General features: G+C 45.8%; 1 protein-coding gene across 5 annotated transcripts in view; it reads left to right on the top strand.

Annotated features, from left to right (window-relative positions):
• crebrf (creb3 regulatory factor) overlaps positions 1-20,417 on the top strand; it is a 92,667-nt gene extending 72,250 nt beyond the window's left edge. For 3 of the 5 annotated variants that reach the window (XM_072512089.1, XM_072512087.1, XM_072512088.1), the window contains exons 7-9: positions 411-484; positions 8,408-8,530; positions 16,124-20,417. In XM_072512089.1, the coding sequence (XP_072368190.1) occupies positions 411-484; positions 8,408-8,530; positions 16,124-16,239 (313 nt within the window). In that variant the 3' untranslated portion in view covers positions 16,240-20,417. Of the gene's footprint in view, positions 1-410; positions 485-3,627; positions 3,735-8,407; positions 8,531-16,123 lie in introns of those variants that run through there. The other 2 variants (XR_011948315.1, XM_072512090.1) reach the window with 2 other exon arrangements.
• Positions 20,418-21,779: the final 1,362 nt, after the last annotated feature.

The following is a 21,779-nucleotide window of genomic DNA, read 5'->3' as shown; positions in this document are numbered from 1 at the left end:
GAGTAGCACATTACAAGGAATGGAGAAGAATTAAATTATAGATTAACGTCTGTGCAGAGTGAGCTTCTCATGTTGACATTCCAACAAGGCAGGCCTGGTACAGCAATAGGAAGAACTTGACTGATTTTTCCATTGACAAAAATATCTATATATATTTTAGTACAGTTTAATATATGTATAAAATGTTAATGGCTGTATTTACTCCTGGCAATTTAAATGCTGTCTTTGATTAGCTGGCTATACCTGAATTTGGAGTACTCAAAGCTGTCTTTGAAAATGCTCAAAATGGAAATCGGTTTCATTTGTTATGACTGATATCGTTCACCTTAATTTCCCAAATAACAAACTTAATTTCTAGTAATAACCATTTGTGATCGAAGTGTCTCCTGATTGTATACTTTTATCTGCAGGGCATGCCGTCTCAAGAAAAAGGCTCAATATGAGGCTAATAAAGTCAAGCTATGGGGTCTCAACACTGAATATGGTAAGATAATAGCTTTGTACATTGTTTTGTTTCACAATAAAACAAAATAAATGCTGGAAATACTTAACAGATCCAGCAGCATCTGTAGAGAGAGAGAAAAACAACTCATGATTTAGCCAGTGACACTACCCAATCCTTGCACCTCCGCCTCCTCAACCCTCGGGAACTCCGACCCATCCAAAAACCGCCTCATCACTTCATCCCCCACAGGTGGCTCTGAGTTATACAACCTCCGATAAGCCTCAGAAACCGCATGCACCTCTCCGGCTCCAATACCACCCGTGCCCCTCTCATCCCACCCTTCCAGCCCCCCTCTCTCTGATTCCTTAACTGATGCCCAAGCATCCTACTCGCTTTCTCCCCACACTCATAAACCACCCTCTGGCTCTACGTAATTGTCCCATCGACTTTCCAGTGGACACCATCCCAAACTCCATCTGGAGCCTCTACCTCCTTTAGTAATGTCTTCTCAGGAGCTACCAAATATCTTTAGTCCACCCTCAGAATGTCCTCCACCAACCTCAGTCCGCTCTACTCTCTCTCTGTGCGCCCGAATCGGTATAAATTCCCCTCTTAGCACAACTTTCAGCGCTTCCCACAGTGTTGAGACATTATTATTCAGCTCCACATTATTTTGGATACCCACCCTCGGCCTCTCAGACCCCCTTGTCCGCCAGTAACCACATATCCAACTTCCACTGCGGCCTCTTGAGCCTCCACCACCCAAATATCCACCCAGGGTAGCATGTGGTCAGAGACCACAACCGGTGAATACTCCAATCCAACCACTCCTTCCAACAATTCTTTGTCTAAACAAATAAAATCAGTCCAGTAGTATACCCGGTGCATGTGCAAGAAATACGAAAATCCTTTGCCCTCAGCCTCTACATAAACCTCAACAAATCCCTCGCTGTTGCCAAACCACCCCCACCCCCCTGGCAATCAGCCATAACCCCTTGTTTGTCAGATCTCCCAGGTCCACCTTGCTCACCTTCTGGCCCTCCCGAAGATGTCCGCCACCATTTCCTCTTAACCAACTGCGCCACAACAACATCCCACCCCCCATAAACTAAAGAAAAAGAAAACCCAACCACCCATCCCCCACACTTTCCACAGGTAAACCCCCATTTCACTCCCATTAACTAGCCAGCCAGCTAGCAAGATGGCTACACTCGAGGCCTCCGTCTATCCCCCTTCCCCACAACTGCCCTTCACTCGCAAATCCCCCAAACACATTTTTTTTAAAACCAAGAAAACACACTCACCCACTCCGCACCCATATTCATTAAATACAGCAATCCGTCCATCATGTAAACCCACATTCCACACTTTAGCACCTCCAAAGTTCAGTGCCCTCACACGCCTCCCAGTCCATGGTCTCGCATAAATTAATTTGCCTCCTCCGGAGTATCAAAATATAACTCTTGATTCTGGCGTGTGACCTGCAGACGAGCAGGATACAACACACCAAGCTTCACCCCTTGTAGAGGGCAGCCTTGATCCCATTATAACTGGCCCGCCGCTTCGCCAACTCCGCACCTTTTAGATCCTCAGCACATTTCCTTCCCAGGTTCACTTTTTAGTTTGCTTTGTCCACTTCAATATCTCTCCTTATCAAGAAAATGATGCAGCCACACCACCATCGTCCTCTGCGGCTCCACTGCCTTCCGCCTCCTCCCCAGCAACCTGTGCACCCGATCCACCTCAGAGGGGATGGTCAAAGACCCCCTCCCTCACCAACTTCTCCAGCATACACGTCACATACTTGCAGCCTGCGTTCCCTCGATCCCCTCAGGCAGCCCCATGATTCGGAGATTCTGCCTCCTGGGACAGTGCTCTAGGTCCTTCACCTTCTCCCTCAACCTCTTATGGTTCTCCCCCACATGCGCCATCCCTGCCTTCAGTGAGGCCAGCTGGTCTTCATGCTCTGCCATTGACTCCTCCACCTTCTGGAGTGTCAGACCCTGCATCGCTTTCTGCTCCACTCTCTGGATAGTCGCCTTAAGCGGTCCCACCACCATTGCCAGGTCCTCTGAGGCCTCCTGCCTCTGCTGCTGAAACTTTGTGTTGAAAAATTCCACAAGTTGCTCAGTAAACCACTGGGCGGGCAATGACGCCCCAGCAACCCCTGCCATCTTTTCCTGTGTCACACCTCGAATAAGCTCTCATCCGGGCTGCTGCCTCTTACTTGTAACACTCCTCGTCTGGTAAGCCATAAACTGGCCCCACCGATGCAGTACTTCACCTCCTCAGTCCTCATGCACCTCACACCAGCAAACACCCCCTAAATCGGGTGGGAAAGAACCAAGAAATTCCACCTCGACCTGGACCCACCAAATGTGTGACCACTCACTCCATGGTCGTCACTGGAAGTCCCATCCTATGTATTTAAAAAAAAAAAAAATTAATTCCATCATGCACACTTTTTGGCTGGATAATTCTATAATTGATTAACATCCTTAAGTTGGTTGTACCATTTACCCAGTCCACTGAAATTAGTTTGGTATGTTGTAACAGTAACTGTATTGCTTGTTTTTAATGTGCACCAAATTTGACTCTGTAACCTCTCAACTTGATATAACTAAAAAGGCGAAAGCATACTGTTAGCCCAAACTAACTGTTTGTAAGGCCAAAGAAGATTCACCAGTATGTATTAATAGTTCATTGTATATTTATAGATTCTGAGATGTTTGGAGCAATATAACATGTCAAATCATTTTTTTTAATGGCAGAGTAGCCAACAATGCTCCTTCTCTGGAGAGAAAAGGATCTGCAATTGTTGTGGGGCTTTGCGCTAATTCTATAGAATGATTGCTCAGTGTTGAGGTAGTTGATGGAACTAGTATGTTCTTTAGTTGTTACAGATGTTTCCCTCTGCTCAAGCTCCAAACAAGTCGTTAATTTAGTCACAGGCCATTTGTGGAGATGTTGCAGAATCTCGCCTGGTTCAACTTAAAAGTTAAAGCAAAATATTGCAGATGCTGGAAATTTGAAACAAAAATAGAAAATGCTGGATAAACTCAGCAGGCCTGGCAACATCTGTGGAGAGAGAAACGGTTAACATTTTGAGTCCGTATGACTTCTTTGGAGCTTCCCGAAGAAGTCATATGGAATCAGTGTTAACTCTGTTCCTTTTTCCACAGATGATGCCAGACCTGCTGGCCAGCACTTTCTGTCTCCACTAAAAGAATAGATGGATATAGCCCTGGAGGGAAAACAAAATGCTATAATAGTGCAGAGTACAACGAGTTTGAGATCCATTGTAAATCTTGTTTGAACTATTTGTTCAAGCTGTGTTTTATCTTGGCATAGCTTCTTTTGACAGGTTCAATCCTCCGAAAGCAGATGTTTCTAGGAAGTATATGTTACATTTTCAAATGCAAAGACCATAATTCAGTTCACTCCTGCAACTTTGCCCTGTTCTCTCCCAAGGATGTTTTATCAAATGATGTGTTAAAATAGGTGTTCCAAATTTTCTGAGGAGGTGTAATCACCTGTAAAGTTATTTAACTTTATTCTGGCAACTTCAAAAAAACCATGGATATGATTGCACCCATTCTTCTGCAAACACAGGTATCAGTGCAATAATGCGTAATAATGCACATCCCATAAAACTGCCCCGCCTCCCCTTCTCTTTCTCCCCCGCCCCACTTCACGATCATCCTAACAATAAATAAGATTGGACTATAGTGTTGACAAAGGTCTGTACCACGCCTTTGAAATATCCCAAAAACTTATTCCAATGACTGTCCTTGATAAGCAAAAGAAGCAATAAATTGATAAAATGTCATAGAACATAGAACATTACATCTTGACCAGTTCTGTAGTAATACCTAAATTATTACAGCTAGAAACAATTTATAATTGAAAGGTTAACTATATAAATTGATTAAAGGTATTGGTAATTGAGATGTGAATGCATTTTTGTTTTTCTTCCCATCATTGAAAATGTTGTCAGCACTGGCTTCAAAATGCTTTGGGTGGAGACTCTAAAAGAACAAACATTACTGAATTTTGTCAATCTACAAAATTGTTTGTATTTCTGTACACTTGTTTTTGTGGTAAAATTTACTAATTTGCCATGTTTTTTATGTATCTATTATGTTTTAATAAACATTTTTTGTACAATAACAACAAAATAAACAATATACATGAAACCATAAACATAGTGCAAAAGCCGTTTACCTCTCGTACAGGTCCCACCCTTATCGACCGCCTACTCTAATATAAACAACCCCCTCCCCCGCCCGGCCTGCTGACGATTAATTTCCCGCAAAGAAGTTGACGAACGGTTGCCTCCTCCGGGTGAACCCTAACAGTGACCCGATCAAGGCGAACTTGATTTTCTCCAGACAGAGAAAGCTAGCCATGTCCGATAGCCAGGTCTCCGACTTCACGGGCTTTGAGTCCCTCCATGCTAATTGTATCCGTCTCTGGGCTACCAGGGAAGCAAAGGCTTCTTCTTTCTCCTCCTGGATTCCTGGGTCCTCTGACACCCCGAAAATCGCCAACTCTGGACTCAGTGCCACCCTTGTTTTTAACACCGTGGACATGACGGCCGCAAACCCCCACCAAAATCCCCTAAGCTTCGGACATGTCCAGAACATGTGGACATGGTTCGCCGGTCCTCTCGCACATTTTGCGCACCTGTCCTCCACACCAAAGAATCTGCTCATCCGGGCCACTGTCATGTGAGCCCGGTGAACAACCTTAAATTGTATCAGGCTGAGCCTGGCACATGTTGCGGACGTGTTGACTCGACTCAACGCGTCTGCCCATAGACCATCCTCTATCTCACCTCCCAGCTCCTCCTCCCAATTGAGCTTCAGCTCCTCAGTTTGCGTCTCCTCCGACCCCATAAGCTCCTTATAAATGTCCGAGACGCTCCCTTCTCCTCACCACCCTCTGGAAACTACCCTGTCCTGAATCCCCCTTAGCGGTAGGAGCAGGAAGGTTGATACCTGTATATGAAGAAAGTCCCGCACCTGCAGATAGATACCTGAATTTGTTTCCCCCCGTCAACCCAAACTTTTCCTCCAAAGCCCTCATACTCGGAAAGCTCCCCTCTATGAACATATCCCTCATCCTCTCAATCCCCGCTCTCCGCCATAACCGGAACCCCCCCCCCCCCGTCCATTCTCCCCGGGGCAAACCGGTGATTATCACAGATTGGGGCCCAGACCAATGCTCCCACATGCTGCCTCCACTGGCCCCAAACTCTCAAGGCTGTCACCACCACTGGACTGGTGGAGTACCGTGCCGGCGGGGATGGCAGAGGCGCAATTACCAACGCCCCCAAACTGGTGCCCTTGCATGAAGCCGCCTCCTTATGCACCCATGCCGACCCTTCCCCCACCACCCACTACCTGATCATGGCTATATTAGCCGCCCAGTAATGGTTGTTAAAATTTGGCAGCGTCAGCCCGCCCTCTCCCTGACTCCGCTCAATCATTACCTTCCTTGCTCGCGGGGTCTTGCCCGCCCAGACGAAGCCCGTGATCACTCTGTTGACCCACTTAAAAATGGACCATGGAATAAAGATGGGGAGACACTGAAATACAAATAGGAATCTCGGGAGGACCGTCATCTTCACCGTTTGCACCCACCCAGCCAGAGACGACGGAAGCGTGTCCCATCTCCAAAATCCATCCTTCATTTGGACCACCAGATTCAATTTATGCAGCCGGTCCCATTCCCGCGCCACTTGGATACCTAGGTACCTAAAGCTTCCCTCTACTAACCTAAATGGCAGCTCTCCCAGTCGCCTCTCCTGTCCCCTCGCCTGGACCACAAACATCTCACTCTTTCCCATATTAAGCTTAATACACCGAAAACCGGCCAAATTCCCCTAGAGTCCTCATGATTGCTTCCATCCCCTCTATTGGGTCCGAAACGTACAGAAGCAGGTCATCCACATAGAGCGAAACCCTGTGACCCGCTTAAGAATCAGCGAAATTGTTGCCTGTGGCATCGTCGGGGGCAACACCCCTCTTTCCCTTGCCTCATTGAACATCCTCAACAACACTGGCCCCAATATCCCTGAGAACGTTTTATAAAACTCCCCTGGGTACCCATCCGGACCTGGCGCCTTACCCGCCTGCATGGCCTTCAAGCTCTCCGCTAACTCTTCCAGCCCGATTGGGCCCCCAGTCCTTCTACCCACTCCCCGTCCACCTTTGGGAAATTCAGCCCATCCATTAAGTGCCTCATCCCCTCCGGCCCCGTAGGGCGTTCCGACCTGTACAGCCTGCTGTAGAAATCCCTAAATGCATTATTCACCCCTACTGAATCACCAACCAGGTTCCCATCTCCGTCCTTTATTTTCCCTATCTCCCTAGCTGCCACTCTTTTCCTAAGCTGCTGTGCAAGCATTCTGCTGGCCTTCTCTCCATGTTCATAGATCGCCCCCTCTCCTTTCTCAGCTGCTCCATCGCCCTCCCTGTGGTCAGCAAGCTAAACTCCGCCTGTAACCTCCGCCGTTCCCTTAAAAGCCCTGCCTCTGGGGTCTCCGCACACCTATCAATCTGTAGTATCTCCTTTACCAATCGGTCCGTCTCTGCCCTGTCCACCTTCACCCTATGGGCCCAGATCGAGATCAGCTCTCGCCTTCAGTGCTTCCCACACCACCGCTGCTGAAATTTCCCCCGTGTCATTGCCCTCAGGTATCTCTGAATACATTTCCTCAGCCACTCGCACACCCCTTCATCCGCCAAAAGTCCCACATCCAACCTCCAGTGCGGGTACTGGTTACTATCTTAGCACAGGGCTAAATCGTTGGCTTTGAAAGCAGACCAAGGCAGGCCAGCAGCACGGTTCAATTCCCGTTACAGCCTCCCCGAACAAGCGCCGGAATGTGGCGACTAGGGGCTTTTCACAGTAACTTCATTTGAAGCCTACTTGTGACAATAAGCGATTTTCATTTCATTTCATTACTAACCTGCAGGTCAACCCAGTGCGGAGCATGGTCCGAGAGTGTAATCGCCGAGTACCCCGTGTCCACCGCCCCAGCCAGCAAGGCCCTACTCAAAATAAAGAAATCAATCCGGGAATACACTTTATGCACGTGTGAGTAGAAGGAGAACTCCTTCACCCTCAGCTGCCCAAACCTCCATGGAGCCCATTCGAGGCTTCTTAGCGAGTGCTCTGTGAGCCCTAGCCACCTCCAAGGGCCAGGATAATGCCCCATCCCCCAGCAGCTTCACAAACATGTCTGCGATGTATGCCCCAGCGTCCGTTCCTTCGGACCCCTCCGGGAGCCCGACGATTCTTAGGTTCTGCCGGTGGGACCTATTTTCCAGGTCCTCCACCTTCTCCAAGAGCTTCTTCTGCTGGTCCCTCAGCATCCCCACCTCCAGCTCCACCACAGTCTGATGTTCCTCCTGCTCAGCCAGCGCCTTCTCCACCTTCTGGATCGCCCGATCCTGGGCATCCAATCTATGCTCCAACCGCTCAAACGACTCTTTTATCGGGTCCAAGCAGTCCCGTTTCTGCATAGCAAAGCCTTCCTAAATGATTTGCATCAGCTGCTCCATAGACTGCTGGGTCGACAAGCCAGAGGTCTGAACCTCTGCCATGCTGTCTTCTGTAGCAGCTACAGCCCAAGCCTTCTCTTATCTTTTTGTTTCTGCCCTTACGAACACTTCTAGTCCTTCTCTCCATGCACCAAAGTGAGAATTCAGCAAACAATCGCCACTAACATCCGTTTTACAATTCAAGTCCGGTAGAAAAATGGGGGAAAGGTCCAAAAGATTGACCAGAGCGGGAGCCACCAAATGTGCGACTTACTCCTCCATAGCCGCCACCGGAAGTCCTTTTTCTGTATCTATTAATGAACGACAGAGCAGCAGATGTTTAAGGCTTGTTGTATTATTTTTTTATCTACATTGGAATTTTCTAATTTTCATAATATGTTGTCCGTTGCAGATCATCTGCTTTATGTGATTAATTCAATAAAACAGGAAATAGTAAATAGAGTACAGAGTCAGAGTGGAAAAGGACGCAACAGCATGTTAGAAAAACTTGAAAATCTCTTCAATGAAACACTTGGTAAGAAATTACATTCTATTTACTGAGCATTCTTTGCTTAAACACCCCCAATTTCCTCACAGTAGTTTACCTCAAGACTATAAAAACAAAATTACTTTGATGAGGTACTCTACTAGAATGATTCACCAAATTTGTTTTAAATGAACCATATATGTATTTCTGAAATATTAACCTAAATGGAAACAGCAGTAAATTAAGTGTAACAATATTTATCTGTTGTGCCAAAGACTTAATATACATAAATCATTATTTAGAACATAGAACGACACAGCGCAGTAGAGGCCCTTCGGCCCACGATGTTGCACCGAAACAAAAGCCATCTAACCTACCTTTAAGAACCTTTAAGAACCTTCAAGAAGGGGAAATCACATAAAATCATAAACCATTCGACCTATTGAGTCTGCTCCACCATTCAGTGAGATCATGGCTGATCTGATATGATAATCCTCAACTCCACTTTCCCGCTTTACTCCATAACCCTTAATTCTTTTGCTGATTACAAATCTTGTCTATGTCAGCCTCGATCTTAACTATCCAGCCTCCACAGCTATCTGTGGTAAAGAATTCCACAGATTCCTCCTCATCTCTGCCTTAAATGGGTAATCCCTTACCCTGAGATTATGCCCTCTGGTCCGAGACTCTCCCACAAGGGAAACAACCTCTCAGCATCTAACCTGTCAAGCCTCCTGAGAATTCTATAGCTCTCATTTTTCTAAACTCCACGGTGTTCTAAACCACGGCACGGTTCGCACTGCTGCCTCACAATTCCAGGGCCCCAGGTTCAATTCCGGCCTCGGGTGACTGTCGGCGTGGAGTTTTCACTTTCTCTCCGTGTCTGTGTGGGTTTCCCCCGGGTGCTCCAGTTTCCTCCCACTGTCCAAAGATGTGCAGGCTAGGTGGATTGGACATGCTAAATTGCACTTAATGTCCAAAAAGGTTGTGTGGGGTTACTGGATCGGTGCCAGGGCGAAGCGGTGAGAAAATTATTCCCTATGTCGGTTTAGCCAATCCTTTATCCATGAAAATATACTGTTATGGGTCCGGGTTTACAGAACCCCAAAGTGTTTCATGGAGTTCAACTGACCCACAACTTTGAATAGATTGTGGTGTGGGAAGCACACGGCGTACTCTTCAGGTGTGATACAGCAGAGATGGACAAATGGTTTTTAAAACAAAACAATGTTTATTCTATGAACTCAGGTTAACCTTTTAAAAACAAACATTGAATATCTTAACACCCATTACTTCAAAGATAACCCCAAAAGACTACAACACTAAATAATCCTTCAAACTGTTCCTTTAAACATCCAAAAGACTTCAAACCTTCAAAAATAAGAACACACCAGGTTACATTCAATATATTTATAATCTTTGGATTTCAGAAATCAACAGACCAGCTCTGTGTTTCTTCCTGCAGCTCTCAGCAAAACACACAGACACTCCCAGCTGCCTTCTCAAACTGAAACTCAAAAAAGCAGAAGTGAACTCTGCTCCCCCCACCCTCTGTCATCACTTCAGTAATATGATCAGCTCCATTTCTTAAAGGTACATTGCTTAAACATCCATTTCTTAAAGGTACTCTCACATGACAATCCTACCCCCAACACCATGAGCATTTATCTTATTAAGTAGCCTTTTGTGCAGTTTCTTATCAAATACTTTTTGGAAATCCAAGTATATTACATCTACTGGTTTCCTTTTATCTATCCTGCTCGTTACCACATCAAAGAAATAATAAATTTGTCAGACATGATTTCTCCTTCATGACAGGAAAACATTCTGACTCTACTTAATTATACTCTGCATTTCTAACGGCTCTGTGATTACATCCGTTATAATGGACTGTTAATATTTCCCCAATGACATGTTTTTAAAAAATATATATTTTATTAAAGTTTTCAAACACAATTTTTTTCCCTTACAAATCAAACAACAACAAAAAAAGGTAACATGATAGCTGCGATATAACATTGTTTAACTAACATGGTAAACTAACCAAATAACACTAAGTAATACTCCCCCCCGCCCCCTCTCCCCCTCCAAAAACCCAAACAATTTACCCCCTCCCCCCCTCCCCCTGGGTTGCTGCTGCTGGCGATCTATCTTCCCTCTAACGTTCCGCTAGGTAGTCGAGGAACGGTTGCCACCGTCTGGTGAACCCTTGAGCCGATCCTCTCAGCGCAAACTTCATCTGCTCTCGTTTTACGAACCCCGCCATATCGTTTATCCAGGCCTCCAGTCCAGGGGGTTTCGCTTCCTTCCACATGAGTAAAATCCTATGCTGGGCTAGTAGGGACGCAAAGGCCACGACATCGGCCTCTTTCGCCTCCTGCACTCCCGGCTCATCCGCTACTCCAAATATAGCTAACCCCCAGCCTGGCTTGACCCGGACCTTCACCACCTTCGAGGTCACTCCCCTCCAATACCCCTCCAGTGCTGGACACAACCAAAACATATGTGTGTGGTTCGCCGGGCTTCCCCCGCACCTCCCACACTTGTCCTCCACTCCAAAGAACCTGCTCAGCCTTGCTCCTGTTATGTGTGCTCTATGCAGCTCCTTAAATTGGATCAGGCTAAGCCTGGCACACGAGGAAGAGGAATTTACCCTGCTTAGGGCATCAGCCCACAAACCCTCCTCAATCTCCTCCCCGAGCTCTTCTTTCCATTTTCCCTTCAGTTCGCCCACCAACTCCTCCCCCTCTTCTCTCATCTCCCGGTATATCTCTGACACTTTGCCCTCCCCGACCCACACCCCCGAAAGCACCCTGTCCTGGATCCCTTGTGTCGGGAGCAGCAGAAATTCCCTCACCAGTTGTTTTGTGAACGCTCTCACCTGCATATATCTAAAGAAATTTCCCCGGGGCAGCTCATACTTTTCCTCAAGCGCTCCCAAGCTCGCAAATGTCCCGTCTATAAATAAATCTCCCACTCTCCTGATTCCTACCCGGTGCCAGCTCTGGAATCCTCCGTCTAGCTTCCCTGGGGCAAACCTATGGTTGTTCCTGATCGGGGACCACACCGAGGCTCCCAGCACACCCCTCTGTCGCCTCCATTGCCCCCAGATACTTAATGTTGCCGCCACCACTGGGTTTGTGGTAAATTTTTTTGGGGAGAGCGGTAGTGGCGCCGTCACCAGCGCTTTTAAACTTGTCCCTTTGCAGGACTTCATCTCCAACCTTTTCCACGCCGCTCCCTCTCCCTCTATCATCCATTTACGAATCATCGCCACGTTGGCGGCCCAGTAGTAGTCGCTCAAATTCGGCAACGCCAGTCCCCCTCTGTCTCTGCTACGTTGTAGGAACCCCCTCCTTACCCTCGGGGCCTTCCCTGCCCACACGAAACTCGTGATGCTCCTATCTATTTTTTTAAAGAAGGCCTTAGTGATCAGTATAGGGAGACATTGGAACACAAATAGGAACCTCGAGAGGACCATCATCTTAATTGCCTGCACTCTGCCCGCCAGTGACAGCGGCTGCATGTCCCACCTTTTGAAATCCTCTTCCATTTGTTCCACCAGCCGTGTCAGATTGAGTCTGTGTAAGGTTCCCCAACTCCTGGCTATCTGAATCCCCAGGTATCGGAAGTTTCTTTCCACTCTCCTTAGCGGTAGGCCATCTATCCCTCTACTCTGGTCCCCAGGGTGTATCACAAAAAGCTCACTCTTTCCCATGTTAAGCCTATATCCGGAGAAATCTCCAAACTCCCTCAATATCTGCATGACCTCTGTCATCCCCCCCCACTGGGTCCGTCACATACAGCAGTAGGTCATCCGCGTAGAGTGACACTCAGTGTTCCTCTCCCCCTCTAATCACCCCTCTCCATTTTCTGGAGTCTCTAAGCGCTATGGCCAGTGGTTCAATTGCCAGCGCGAACAGTAATGGGGACAACGGGCATCCCTGACTTGTTCCCCTGTGTAGTCGAAAATACTACGACCTTTGCTGACCTGTGGCCAAACCCGTCCCCGAACCCGAACCTCCTCAGCACCTCCCATAGATACTCCCACTCCACCCTATCAAATGCCTTCTCTGCATCCATTGCCGCCACTATCTCTGCCTCCCCCTCTGCTGGGGGTATCATTATCACCCCTCATAGCCGTCGCACGTTGACATTTAGTTGTCTCCCCTTTACGAACCCTGTCTGGTCTTCGTGCACCACCCCCGGGACACAATCCTCTATCCTCGTTGCCAGCACCTTTGCTAGCAACTTGGCGTCCACATTTAGCAGTGAGATAGGCCTATAGGACCCGCACTGCAGCGGATCTTTATCCCGCTTCAAAATTAGCGATATCGTCGCCTCCGACATTGTCGGGGGTAGAGTCCCCCTTCCCTGGCCTCGTTAAAAGTCCTCACCAACAGCGGGGCCAGCAGGTCCACGTATTTTCTATAAAATTCCACCGGGAACCCATCTGGTCCCGGGGCCTTCCCTGCCTGAATGTTCCCCAGCCCCTTGGTAACCTCGTCCACCCCAATTGGTGCCCCCAGGCCTTCCACCTCCTGCTCCTCCACCCTCGGCAACCTTAATTGGTCCAAAAACTGCCGCATCTCCTCTTTTCCCTCCGGGGGTTGGGACCTATATAGTCTCTCGTAAAAGGTCTTAAACACCTCATTTATCTTCCCTGCTCTCCGCACCGTAGCTCCCATTTCATCCCTAATTCCCCCGATCTCCCTCGCCGCTGTCCTCTTTCGCAACTGATGGGCCAACAGGCGACTCGCCTTTTCCCCATATTCATATCTCATCCCCTGTGCCTTCCTCCACTGTGCCTCCGCCCTCCCTGTGGTCAACAGGTCGAACTCCGTCTGGAGTCGTCGCCTCTCCCTGTATAGTCCTTCATCCGGGGCCTCCGCATATACTTTATCTACCCTCAAAATCTCCCCCAGTAGTCTTTCCCTTTCCTTGGCCTCTATTTTCCTCTTATGGGCCCTGATGGAGATCAGCTCTCCTCTGACCACCGCCTTTAGTGCTTCCCATACTACTCCCACTCGGACCTCCCCGTCGTCATTGGCCTCCAGGTACCTTTCGATACAACCCCGCACCCTTCCGCAGACTCCCTCATCCGCCAGTAATCCCACATCTAGTCGCCAGAGTGAACGCTGCTCCCTCTCCTCTCCTAGTTCCAGGTCCACCCAGTGTGGGGCATGATCTGAAACAGCTATGGCTGAGTACTCTGTTCCTTCCACCCTCGAGATCAGTGACCTTCCCAAAACAAAAAAATCTATCCGGGAGTACACCTTGTGAACATGGGAGAAGAAGGAGAACTCTTTGGCCATCGGCCTAACAAATCGCCACGGATCCACTCCCCCCATTTGGTCCATAAACCCCCTAAGCACCTTGGCCGCTGCCGGCCTTCTTCCAGTCCTAGATCTAGATCTATCTAACCCTGGGTCCAACACTGTGTTGAAGTCCCCCCCCCATTATCAGGTTTCCTACCTCCAGGTCCGGGATACGTCCCAGCATCCGCTTCATAAATCCCGCATCATCCCAATTCGGGGCATATACGTTAACCAACACGACCTCCATTCCCTGCAGTCTGCCACTCACCATCACATATCTGCCTCCGCTGTCTGCTACAATGTTCCTAGCTTCGAATGACACCCGTTTCCCCACCAGTATGGCCACCCCTCTGTTCTTTGCATCCAGCCCTGAGTGGAACACCTGTCCCACCCATCCTTTCCTTAACCTAACTTGGACCGCCACCTTCAGGTGCTTCTCCTGAAGCATGGCCACATCTGCCCTCAGTCCTTTCAAGTGCGCGAACACTCGGGCCCTTTTAATCGGTCCATTTAGGCCTCTCACGTTCCACGTGATCAGCCGAACTGGGGGGCTGCCTGCCCCCCTCCCCTGTCGACTAGCCATCACCCTCTCTAGGCCAGTCCCACATCCCGGTTCCGCGCACCCACCCGTTCCCCAGGCGGCGCATTCCCGCCCCGACCACCTTTTCTTTTACCAGTTCCTCTTCGATCTCTGCAGCAGCAACCCAGTTGTCCTCTCTTTCCCCCCCCCCCCCCCCCCCGCTAGATCCCCATCTAGCATGATTACTCCCCCCATATTGCTTCCGAAAGTCAGCTGACTTCAACTGACCCCGGCTTCTCCCGCTCTCTCCTTGACCCCCCCGTGTGGGGAACTCCCATCTACCTTGCGCCTATCTTCCCGCCATCATCTTTCTGGCGCGGGAACAAGAACAATAAGCCCCGTGTTCTCTAGAGCCATCCCGCCCCTTGTGGCGCAGCTCCCTCTGCCGCCCCACTCCCATTCCCCATCCCCCGCCTATGTCTCTTCCCCCCCACCGGCGCCCACATTTCTCGGTGTCCCCCCCTCCCCCATTTACATCTCTATATACAGCAGCATTGTCGTTTCCCCATCAACATCAGTCCCTCAGTTCTGATCCAGTTTCTCGTTTTTAATTAAGGTCCATGCTTCTTCCGCCGTTTCGAAGTAGTGATGCCTCTCCTGGTGCGTGACCCACAGCCGCGCCGGCTGCAACATCCCGAACTTCACCTTGTGTAGCACCTCCTTGGCTCGATTAAAACTCGCCCTCCTTCTTGCCACCTCCGCACTCCAATCCTGGTACACCCGTACCACCGCATTCTCCCATCTACTACTTCGTACCTTATTGGCCCATCTCAGAACCACCTCTCTGTCATTGAAGCGATGAAATCGCACGATCGTCGCCCTAGGTGGTTATCCCGCCTTTGGTCTCCTCGCAGGGACCCGATGGGCCCCTTCCACTTCCAAGGGGCCCGAAGGGGCCTCAGCTCCCATTAGCGAGCGTAGCATCGTGCTCACGTAAGCCCTGCCGTCCGCTCCTTCCACTCCCTCGGGGAGACCCAGGATCCGAAGGTTCTTTCTCCGTGATCTGTTTTCTAGGACTTCAATCCTTTCAATGCACTTTTTGTGGAGCGCCTCGTGCGTCTGCGTTTTGGCCGCCAGGCCCAGGATCTCGTCCTCCTTATCCGTCACCTTCTGCTCCACCACGCGGAGCTCCATCTCCTGGGTCTTTTGTGTCTCCTTAAGCCCCTCAATTGCTTGTAGCATCGGGGCCAGCACCTCCTTCTTAAGCAGCTCCACACACTGTCTCAAAAATTCGTCTTGGTCCGGCCCCCATGTCGCCTGGGCTCCCTCCGCCGCCATCTTGCTCCTTTTTCTTTCTGCCCCTGTCCTCGAGGATTCTTCGCGATCTGGCCGCCGGTGCCGATATTTTTCTTTTTCGTTGGGGGGACTCCCTGTTGCCTCACCCCACACCGGGTTTCGTCCCGAAAAAATTCCCCGTTGGGGCTCTTAAAAGAGCCCGAAGGTCCATTCGAGCTGGAGCCGCCGAAACGTGCGGCTTAGCTGATCATCGCCGCAACCGGAAGCCTCCCCAATGACATGTTAATCTAACTGAGCCTATAGTTGGGATGGCACAAGGCATATTGGTTAGCATTGCTATTTAACTCCTCTGCCATTTCCTAGTTCCCCATTATTATTTCCCCAGTCTCATATTCTAAGGGCCTATATTTACGTGCAGTAGTAAAAGTAATGAAGGTAATAGTTAAGATCATAAATTTTTTGATTTTTAATAAGTAGCAAAATGTTTTATTTTTCCCTTTTTGATAGGGACAACAGTAGCTGGACAAACATCTGACTTTGTCAATCAAGTGTTGGAAAAAACCGGGGAAGGAGACCCAACAGGTGGTCTTGAAGGTCTTCGAGTACCTACATCAAAAGTGTAAAGTGCCACCTTCTGTCAGAAACAACTTCATCCTATAGTTACATGTTTGCCATTTCTGTGATAAACGTTCGATTCATTATAGCAAGTAGCATTTTGTTAGTTGTGTTAGACCTGCTTTAAAAAGAGCGAAAACTCATGCTGACATTAGAGTTCTATAAAAGGAAAGCTCATTGAGATAAGTATGGTTGAATGTGCTCAGGTACTATGAGGTAAATTTCACTTACCTGTAAAATGACCTAGGGATTGATGTGTTCTAAGATGTTGGTAGAAACTTATGTTAAGTTTCCATAGAAACATGGATGCAGTGGTTGAATCAAGAAATCAAATAATTAAGTTTTTGTAGTTATTTTTAACGTTCACAGCTGTTGCTGATTTTTTCCATTAATACCATTACAATATATCCCTTTTGTATATACTATATATTCTTGTATCAGTTTGCGTTAAATAGTTCATATAGTAAATTACATGGCCTTTTCCTGACATTGCGCGAGTTTGAGATTGAGAAAGGAGTAATATTCTTTGTGCCTTGTATTTAAAATGAAAGTAAAGGTGTAATGGATGTACAGTGGGTAAATTTTATGGATTTAAAAAAGTATTTGTTTATTTTCACTCTTTGGCTGTTTAAACCATTATGAATGTATATAGGAATATTTCAACAATGTAGATATATGCCACAGAGTCTGTATTGTATAACGATGGTTATTGAAACATGGGTTTCGGTACTTTTCAGAATATTTGCACACTATTTTGTACCAAAGACAAATGCAACTATATGGCATAATGCCAGTGAAGTAAGGTTTTGCACAGCTTACACTGATACAAAATTGAATGTAGTCAGGGTTGGGGTTAGGGTTTTACTCGAACTGTGAAATATGTTGTGTGGGTCCAAATATCCAGAGAAAGAGGATGCAAGTACACTTTATAGATTTTGATCCTATTACTCTATTGTTAAGCTTCTAGAAAATCAGATATTGAGAGTTTATTGGCTCTTGTCTTCTGCAGATGTAGATGCATAGCAAAAGAATGTAATTTATATGTAGTTTTGTCTTAACATTTCAGTGTAATATAGTGGCTTGCAATTGTTACATTAAAAAAGAAAAAAAAGCACGCATGTGGTACACTCTTGAAATGAAGGCAAATAACCAAAATTAAATTTTAACTATTTGTACAATTGTATAAATGTATATTGCCTACCAGTACTAAAATTCCTAAGTTGCCACCGTTTGCATTTAATGTAGTAATGTGCATGTCAGATTTCTCCATGTTACTTGATAGGATGTAAAAAAAAAAGGTACTTCTAAAGCTATATATTTTTGTATTCTCAATTAGGTAACCAAAATAGATATTGTAAAAGGTAAATATCTGAATTCTGTTGATCTTATTTGCTCAATTGGTGTAGCTTTTCAATTAGGACATTATAAATAGACCAACATAGGTTTTAGCTTTTATTTTGTATATTTCTTAGTTTTAACTGGATTGAAAGGTTATATCACTTTGGTTAGGATATAGATTTGAAAATGCCTCACATATTAATGACTTCATTAATAGTGAATTGCTGATAGCTGAGTGATATTGTTGGATGTCACATATTAATGACTTCATTAATAGTGAATTGCTGATAGCTGAGTGATATTGTTGGATGTCAGTGTCTAGTGTCCATCCTATATACTACTGTAGAAGTGCAGTTTGATCTTGTTTCTCTGTAAATAAAGGAAAGAGCTCTTTAATTGATAACACTTTATTTTATGGATATTAGAATTGCACTTTGTCACCATTGCGTTTGTATTCCTGCCATTTGCTGCTACTCCTGACCTGTAAGAATGCTACAGTGATACTTGATTTATACCTGTTAGTAAAATGTATAGTCACTCTTGAGTAACAAGATGAAAGCAAGCTGTGCAGCTTTACATTTTACCAGGGGACTCTGTGGCATTAAATAGCCTAGAAATGGTTGTAATTTGATGCCAGTAATATCTTGCTTTTTTCATGAAATATTTTGATGTATGCTAATATATAAAATAACCTTATAAAAAGAGAAATGTATAATGTTCTATTTGGAATTTTGACATACTGAGCATGTTAAGTATTCTTGGAATGATTGATTTATCTTTGCCAACAACAGATCTGTAAAACTGTCTCCTGTCAGAAAGTACTTTGTAGCACTGGAAAGCTATGTTTTTTAAGTTTGAATATGTCTAGTTCTATTTTCAGACCTTTGTTCAACAGTAATAATTTTCTGGCACAATCGCAAAAATTTTTACAATGCAGCTCTTACCTAGACTCGCTACTTTACCCAAAACCACCAATTTGGATAAATCAAAAAGATGACCTTTTTCTTTTAAGATTTATTTTTGTGTATTGAAAAAATGTAGGTCTCAATCAGATTTTAAAATGTGTGGCGAAAATGCGTAATCTAAGTTAAGATGATCCATTCAGAAAGTACAAACCCAGAAACAATGCATGAAAAGTTCAAGAAGTGACAGGAATGTTTATGCCTTAATAAAAAGGATCCTCGAATGTAAATTGATGCCATGTACTATTTTAGATCAAGCGCTTGCAGAATGGTGTGAGATTCAATTTTGTTGGAAACTACTGACGATCAATGAGGTGCTATATTAGATTAGAATAGCGAACAAGTTTGAAACTTTGCAATATTTGCCAGTATCACTCAGCTTTGTGAATGGTACCTTTTAATTAAATATAGATAATCCAAATTATCAGTACTCTGCAGGTATATTCTTCATGCAGTACTATACATTTAATTGTGATTGCACCCAAGCTTATTCATTACTGATCCTTTCCAATATGGGTGACACAGTGGTTAGCCCTGCTGCCTCACAATGCCAGGGACCTGGGTTTGATTCTGACCTTGGGTGATTGTCTGTGTGGGGTAATTGTCTGTGTGGAGTTTGCACATTCTTCCTGTGTCTTTGTGGGTTTCCTCCGGGTGCTCCGATTTCCTTCTACAGTCCAAAGATATGCAGGTTAGGTGGATTGGCCATGCCAAATTGCCCCTCAGTGTCCAACGGTTAGATGGGGTTACGGGGATAGGGTAGGGGATTGGGCTGAGGTAGGGTGCTCTTTCAGAGGGTCGGTGCAGACTTCATGGGCTGAATGGCCTCCATCTGCACTGTGGTGATTCTATGATTTCATAATTAAACCGGAGATTTTGTTGTGAAAAATAACATTCCTAATATTGGCCAACTTATTCAGATTTTAGCACCTTTCCTGTCTATTGTAAATTTGACAAGCCTATAAACATCCATAAGAAATGGCAAAAAATTACTGAGTGTTTGGTTTATATTAAAATAAAAGTGTAATAAATGACAAACTTTACATTTTCACAAGTGTCTTGAGTAATTAATTGTACCATTCTTCAAGCAAGTTCAGTTCTGATTCTAGTTTTATTTCTGAAAGGATCTGTGTTCATAAATCTCTCCTAAAAAAAAAAAAAAGTAATGCTAAATTTATTCTCTCCAAATCGCTTTTATTATTTGACATTTTCATTGAAATCTGTCCAAATTCACAGTGCATTTTTGTCAGTTATGCAAGTTTGAGTTTTAAGTGCTACAAAATGGTTAAAGGTTGTTTTCTATGTAGCTTAAAATTAAAGCTCTACCATAAATTCAGCATGAACTAACACTTAAAGTTGACAGGTCTGTTGTTTCCAAAATAGATATACTTATGTACTTTAAGAAAAATTGTGTTTGACACACAATGTATATTTGCTAGTGGCACTAATACTGGCATTACTATTCATTTGAAATCCTGACCATCTATGCAGTCTTCTTCCATCCTCAAATTACATGAAATAAGTGCTCACTTTACAAGACATTTTGAACTTCTGTCTGCTTTCTTTGAATTGGTATTACAATTAATCTTGAGATAAGAAAATTAAAGCTCTTGAGCTGTTGACAAATTTACTGCAGTCATACTATTTGATTTCATTCCTACTTTTACCCTCTCCATCTCTGCAACACAACCATGTGGAGTCTTTCTGAGAGATTGGATAACGGATGTTGTGTATGGCATCATTGTTAATATCCAGAGAATGAGTTAATTAAAAACTTGTCATGTAGAATGTTGTATTTGTACCAAAACAATCCTGGATCTTACTTTGTGTATTCAGTCATTTATGGGACCCAATAAGTTTAAAAATAAATGTATGTATTAAATAAATCTTTAACGCTCTTCTCTGCATACTGAAGAAAGCAAGACTTGGTGAAAAATTATTTGTAAAGTGGTTATTGCCTTTTAAAGAAAATAACTTCAATTCAATATTTGGATATGTTCACTGTTTACTCCAGTTATATCTCAGTGAAAACTTTGTGTGGGTCTGTGTTGTACTTAGAAGTTGTATGAATTTGCATACATTTTAATAATAGCATGTACGGTATAATTTTACCCAAGTATTTTTCCATGGAGGAGATCCTATCCTATTTTTGCTTTAAATAGGTGTGTTTGACACCTGCACTTATTCAAAGAGGTTATGATTGTCATTTCACCAAGCAACAATTTTTTAAAAAAATATATTAAAGTTTTTAAACACAATTTTTCACCCTTACAAACAATAACCCCCCCCCCCCCCCCTCGTAACAAAATAGCAAGAAATCGCACATAGCAAGATATATACATGGTAAAACGATATGTTACATAGCTTTGTACACTGGCTCTCTCCCGTACGTGCCAGTTTCCCAAATCCTTCATGTGTTCTCTTGCTCAACCACCCCCCAGGCAAGCCCCCCCCCTCTCACAGGACGTCACCCCCCGGGTTGCTGCTGCTGCTGACGGCCTTCCTCTAATGCTCCACGAGATAGTCTAGGAACGGTTGCCACCGCCTGTAGAACCCCTGCGCAGACCCTCTCAAGGCAAACTTTATCCTCTCCAGCTTAATGAACCCAGCCATGTCGTTTATCCAGGCCTCCACGCTGGGGGGGCTTTGCCTCCTTCCACATTAGCAAGATCCTTCGCCGGGCTACTAGGGACGCAAAGGCCAGAATACCGGCCTCTTTCGCCACCTGCACTCCCAGCTCGTCCACTACTCCAAATATTGCTAGCCCCCAGCTTGGCTTGACCCGGACTTTCACCACCTGAGATATTGCTCCCGCCACTCCTCTCCAGAACCCCTCCAGTGCCGGGCATGCCCAAAACATATGGACATGGTTCGCCGGATTCCCTGAGCATCTTCCACATCTGTCCTCTTCCCCAAAGAACCTACTCAACCTCACCCCCGTCAAGTGCGCTCTGTGAACCACCTTAAATTGTATCAGGCTGAGCCTGGTACACGAGGAGGAGTAATTAACCCTACCTAGGGCATCAGCCCATAAGCCCTCCTCAATCTCCTCCCCCAGCTCCTCCTCCCATTTACCCTTCAGCTCCTCTACCAGTGCTTTCTCCTCTCATCTCCTGGTATATTGCCGACACCTTGCCTTCCTCGACCCATACACCCGAGATCACCCTGTCTTGAATTTCCGTGCCGGGAGCAACGGGAACTCCCTCACCTGCCGCCCCACAAACGCCCTCACCTGCATATATCTAAAA

The sequence above is a fragment of the Scyliorhinus torazame genome, chromosome 7 (assembly GCF_047496885.1).
Source record: "Scyliorhinus torazame isolate Kashiwa2021f chromosome 7, sScyTor2.1, whole genome shotgun sequence".
In the NCBI taxonomy this organism is placed as follows: Eukaryota; Metazoa; Chordata; class Chondrichthyes; order Carcharhiniformes; family Scyliorhinidae; genus Scyliorhinus; species Scyliorhinus torazame.
This window is presented reverse-complemented; position numbering and strand designations above follow the sequence as displayed.